The sequence below is a fragment of the Macrobrachium nipponense genome, chromosome 28 (assembly GCF_015104395.2).
Source record: "Macrobrachium nipponense isolate FS-2020 chromosome 28, ASM1510439v2, whole genome shotgun sequence".
Lineage (NCBI taxonomy): Eukaryota > Metazoa > Arthropoda > Malacostraca > Decapoda > Palaemonidae > Macrobrachium > Macrobrachium nipponense.
Window position 1 is genome coordinate 54,643,286 of NC_087217.1, and position 6,000 is coordinate 54,649,285.

Sequence of the window (6,000 nt, forward strand, 5' to 3'; positions counted from 1 at the left end):
GGAATCAAGGGGGAATCGCGATATATGGGAAAGACAAAAAACAAGGAAAATATATGAGAAATATAGCAACTCAGAATGTGAACTAATAGCGGTAGAATTTGAATCTGAAAAATTAATGAGCATAGTAATATATAGACCCCCTAATACTAAAACATTTGACACAATAATAGAAAAATTGGATGATATATGTAGAAATCACAAGAACTGGACTATTCTGCTATCCAGAGACTTTAGCTTTCCTTTCGTAGACTGGAAAGAACGAATAGGAGATTGTGGTTGTATTTATACATATAAAAAAGAGAGTAATAGTAGTGCAGAAGATAAGAGGCAATTTGAAAAGCTATTAGATATGCTACTAGAATACAACATTCAACAAATAAATCACCTGCCAACAAGAAAGGAAAATACTTTAGACCTTGTATTTGTGAACGAGGTGAATTATGTTAAAGAAATAATAGTTTATAATGCGAGTATTTCAGACCATAATGTCATAGAATTAACAGTCCATTCCAAAGCAAATGAAAACAGAGATAAGCAAAAAATGAAAATGTGGGAAGGATATGGAAAATACAACTTCTACAGTAAAAATATAAAATGGTCAAAATAAATGAAGAATTAAACAAAGATTGGATAACATTTTTTTTATTTTTTTTTTCGTAAGTGATGACATAAGGGTAAATACGGAGATATTATATGAAAACTATTAGAGCAAAATTAGTGGATAAATATATACCGAAGAAGAAAAGTAAACATCAGTCATGCATACCAAGAGACAGAAGGATCTTGTTCCAGAAAATCAGAAAGTGGAAAAAAGGTCTTGCAAAAGAAAAAATGCATGGTAAGTGATCGAACTAAAAAGTAAAATAGAAAATGCAGAACAAAAGATTATACAATGAAAAAAAAAATGAAAAACGGGACTTGGAAGAAAAAACCCCAAACTCTTGTACTCATATGCGAAAAAGATGAATAAGAGAAGAATAGAAATAGGCCCTCTAAGAATTGAAGGGAGATTAACGAATGAAAAAAAGGAAATAAGCAACATATTGGCAGAACGATATAAGAGAGAATTCACCCCTAGAATTGATAATGAAAATAATGATATAGAAGTAAGGGATGAAAATAGTGAATATTTAGCAGACGTAGATAATAATGAAGCTGATATTGTGCAGGCTATTAATGAAATTATAAATGGAGCTGCAGCAGGGCCTGATGGTGTCCCTGCTATTTTGTTATAGAAAGTAGTTCATTCTATCACAAAGCCACTTGCAATATTATTAAGACAAAGTGTAGATACAGGCAAATTAGCATATATTACCCCTACTTTCAAATATGGATCAAGACTAGAGGCAAGTAATTATAGGCTTGTGAGTCTAACATCACATATTATGAAAGTGTATGAAAGGGTAATAAAGAAAAATATTATGAAACATTTAATAAAAATTAATTTGTTAAATATAGGACAACATGGTTTCGTACCTGGAAAAAGTACACAAACCCAACTGTTAGTCCACCGTGAGAACATATACCAAAATATGAAAAGCAGAAATGAAACAGATGTGGTTTATGTAGACTTTGCAAAAGCTTTTGACAAGGTAGATCATAATATATTAGCGAAGAAAATTAGAAAACATAATATAGTGGATAAAGTAGGAAGATAGTTAAAAGAATTTTTACATAACAGAAAACCGATAGTTATTGCAAACGATGAGAAATCGAATGAAGCTAAGGTAATATCCAGTGTGCCACAAGGTACGGTGTTAGCTGCATTACTGTTTGTTATTATGATTGTAGACATAGACAGTAATGTTAAGGACTCAGTAGTGAGTAGTTTCGCTGATGACACAAGAATAAGTAGAGAAATTATTTGTGATGAAGATAGGAACACGCTACAAAGAGACCTTAACAAAGTATATGATTGGGCAGAGATAAATAGGATAGTAATTAACTCTGATAAATTTGAATCAATAAATTATGGAGACAGAGAAGGAAAGCTATATGCATATAGGGGACCTAATAATGAGACAATCACAAATAAGGAAGCAGTTAAAGACCTTGGTGTGATGTTGAATAGGAACATGTTATGCAATGATCAAATAGCAATTCTATTGGTAAAATGTAAAGCAAAAATGGGAATGGTGTTACGGCATTTCAAAACAAAAAAAGCAGAACACATGATTATGCTTTCTAAAACATATGTTTGTAGTCCACTTAAATATTGCATTATGATATGGTACCCACACTATCAAAAGGATATTGCACAAATAGAGAGTGTACAAAGGTCCTTTACAGCTAAAATAGAAGAAGTTAAGGATCTTGACTACTGGGAAAGACTACAGTTTTTAAAATTATATAGTCTAGAAAGGAGAAGAGAACGCTACATGATAATTCAGGCGTGGAAACAGATAGAAGGAATTGCCGAAAACATCATGGAGCTAAAAATATCAAAAAGAGCAAGCAGAGGTAGATTAATAGTGCCCAAAATTATACCAGGAAAAATAAGGAAAGCACACAGGACATTAATCCACTACGCACCAGCATCGACAATGCAGCATCTATTCGATGCATTGCCAGCTCATCTGAGGAATATATCAGGAGTGAGCGTAGATGTGTTTAAGAATAAGCTCGACAAATATCTAAGCTGCATCCCAGACCATCCAAGATTGGAAGATGCAAAATATACCGAAAGATGCAGTAGCAACTCTATGGTAGACATTAGAGGTGCCTCACACTGAGGGACCTGGGGGCAACCCGAACAAAATGTAAGGTCTCTAAGGTAAGGTCTAAGGTCCGGCGGGCCGGGCCCGCCGCGGGTCGCGTGACAGGCAGGCGGTGTCTGCCACGTGTCTCCGGGTGGATGGGCCTGGCCCGCCGCAGGTCCCGGGACAGGCGGGCGGTGTCTGCCACATGTCCCATGACATGCGTGCCGGGCTGGTGGTGTCCGCCATGTGTCCCGGGACAGGCGCCGAGCCTGCCGCGGGTCCCTGGACGGGTGGGCGGTTTCTGCCACGTGTCTCGGGATTGGTGGGCTGGGCCCGCTGCAGGTCTCAGGACGGGCAGGATGTGTCCGCCACATATTCCGAGATGGGCGGGCCGGGCCCGCCGCGGGTCTCTGGACGGGTGGGCGGTGTCCGCCACGTGTCATGGGATAGGGGGGCCGGGCCCGCTGCGGATCCCAGGACGGGCGGCGCTTGCGGTGTTTGCCACATGTCCGGGCCGGGCCCGCTGTGGGTCCTGCAACTGCCGGGCAGTGTCTGCATTGTGTCTCCCGCCACGGGTCCCAGGACAGGTGGGCAGTGTCTGCCATGTGTCCCGTGACGGGCGTGTCGGGCGGGCGGCGTCCGCCACGTGTCCTGGGATGGGTGGGCCGGGCCTGCCGCGGGTCCCTGGATGGGGGGGCGGTTTCCGCCACGTGTCCCGTGATGGGCGGGCTGGGCCTGCCGCGGGTCCTAGGATGGGAAGGATGCGTCCGCCACGTGTCCCGGGACGCCCAGGCCGGGGCCGCTGCGGGTCCCTGGGACCGGCAGGCGGTGTCCTGCACATGTGGGCCTGGCTTGCTGTGGGTCCCGGGACGGGCGGGCGGTTTCGCCCACGTGTCACAGGACAGGCGGGCTTTTCCCACCGCGGGTCCCATGACGGGTGGGCCGGGCCTGCCGCAGGTCCCGTGATGGGCGGGCAGTGTACGCCACGTGTCCCGGGTCGGGCAGTGTCCGCCATGTGTCCTGGGTGAGGCCGGCCGGGCCCGCCGCGGGTCCCGTGATGGGCAGTCTGTGTCCATCACGCGTCCTTGGACAGGCGGGCATTTTCTGCCACGTGTCATGGGATGGGCTGGCTGGGCCTGCCATGGGTCCCGGGATGGGCGGGCAATGTCTGCCACGTGTCCCGGGACGGTGGGCGCTGTCTACTGCGGGTCCTGGGACATGCGGGTGATGTCCAGCACATGTCCCGGGATGGGTGGGGCGGGCCTGCCGCGGGTCCTGTGATGAGCAGGCGGTGTCCGGCACGTGTCCTGGGACGGGCGGGCCGTGCTTGCTGCAGGTCCTGGGACGGACGGGCGCTGTCCACCACGTGTCCTGGGACATGCTGGTGGTGTCCGCCGCGTGTCCCAGGACGGGTGGGAGGTGTCCACCACGTGTCCCGGGATGGGCGCAGGAGGCCAGGCCCGCCGCAGATTCCGGGATTGGCGGGCGGTGTCCGCAATATGTCCCGGGAAGGGCAGGTCGGGCTTGCTAGGTGCCCCCTAGACTGGCGGGTGATGTTCGCCATGTATCTCGGGACGGGCCAGTTGGGCCTGCTGCGGGTCCTGGTACGTGCGGGCGATGTCCGCCACGTTTCATGGGACGAGTGGGACAGGCCCACCGCGGGTCTCGGGACAGGCAGGCGATGTTCTACTACTCGTTCCGGGACGGGTGGGCCGGGCCCACCTCGGGTCCTGCAATGGGCGGGCGATGTGCCACTCGTCCCAGGACGGGCGGGGCTTGGCCGCTGCGGGTCCCGCCGGGCTTTGCTCACCATGGGTCTCAGGATGGAATTCCTTGACCCGCCATTGCTCCCGGGACGGGCGGGCAATGTTCTCCACGGGTCGCAGGACAGGTGGGCCGGGCCCTCTATGGGTCTCGGGATGGGCGGGCGATGTCCACTGAATGTCCCAGGATGGGTGAGCTGGGCTCTCCACAGTTTCTGGGACATGTGGGCTGGGCTGCTATGGGTCCCTTGACGGGTGGGTGATGTCCACCATGGGTCCTGGGATACGTGGCGGACATTGCTCGCCTGTCCCGCCCATCCTAGGACACGTGGCGGACATTGCCCGCCCGTCACTAGACCCGTGGCCGGTCCCTGGACCCATGGCGTGCCCGGCCCTGCCATCTCGTGACTGGCTGGCAATGTCTGCCATGTGTCCCAGGACGGGTGGGCGGGCGAAGGCCACCACAGGTCCCAGGACTGGTGGGCTTGGCCCTCCACGGGTTCCAGGACTGACGGGCGATGTCTGCCATGGGTCTCAAGACAGGCGGGCCCTGCCCGCGAAGGGTCCCTGGACAGGCGGATGATGTCTGCCACGGGTCCTGGGACCCGGCCCACCCGTCCTAGAACCCGTGGCTAACATTGCCCGCCCGTCCTGAGACCCATGGCAGGCCCAGTTCGCCTGTCCCGGGACATGTGGCAGACATTGCCCGCCTGTCCCTAGACCCATTGCAGGCCCGGCCCGCCAGTCCCAGGACCCATGGCAGATGTTGTTCGCCTGTTCTAGTACCTGTGGCGGGCCCGGCCCGTCTGTCCCATTACGGGTGGGTGATGTCCGCCACATGTCCCTGGACAGGCAGGCCGTGCCCGTCAAGAGACCCGGGACGGGTTGGCAATCTCTTCCACGTGTCCCTGGACGGGCGTGCGATGTCCGCAGCAGATCCTGGGATGGGTGGGCTGGGCCCTCCACGGGTCCCGGGACTGGTGGCGATGTCCGCCACGGGTCTTGGGACTGGCGGGCCGGGCCCGCCACGGGTCCCGGGACCGGCGGGCAATGTCCGCCACAGGTCTTGGGACGGCGTGCTATGGTGCTATTTAACAAATGAAATGAGAAATAGGGCTATAAATACAAGCAGTAAAAAATACACTTATCCAAATTATGCTTCATTTTTTAGTTGCTAGCATTTCTCGATGAATCATAAACTGTGTAGCTTTGCAGTTGGGGGCAACCTCCTTAACCTTTTCTGTGACACCTGAGTAACGTTCTGTTCTGTCATCGCTGCTGCTCCGTCAGTGCAGATACCAACACAACACTCCCATTTAACCAATTTTTTACTACATAGTTATTGAAAGCTTCAAAATTTGCAGCACCTGTAGTGTGATGACAGTTCATGGGTAAATAGCAATTCTTCCTTAAAGTCATCACTGTATTTATATCTTACATAAACAATTAAAATTGCGTTATTTGCAACATCGGTAGAATCGTCAATTTGTAGAGCGAAGTATTGTGATGCCTGTAATTGCTGCAACAACTGATCCTCC

General features: G+C 50.5%; 1 protein-coding gene across 1 annotated transcript in view; it reads right to left on the reverse strand.

The window, feature by feature from the left end:
- Window positions 1-3,775, reverse strand: part of LOC135201197 (basic proline-rich protein-like) — an 83,351-nt gene extending 79,576 nt beyond the window's left edge. Inside the window, exon 1 of the mRNA XM_064230074.1 lies at window positions 2,728-3,775. Within this exon, the coding sequence (XP_064086144.1) occupies window positions 2,728-3,775 (1,048 nt within the window). The remainder of the gene's footprint in view (window positions 1-2,727) is intronic.
- Between the last annotated feature and the right edge of the window lie 2,225 nt (window positions 3,776-6,000).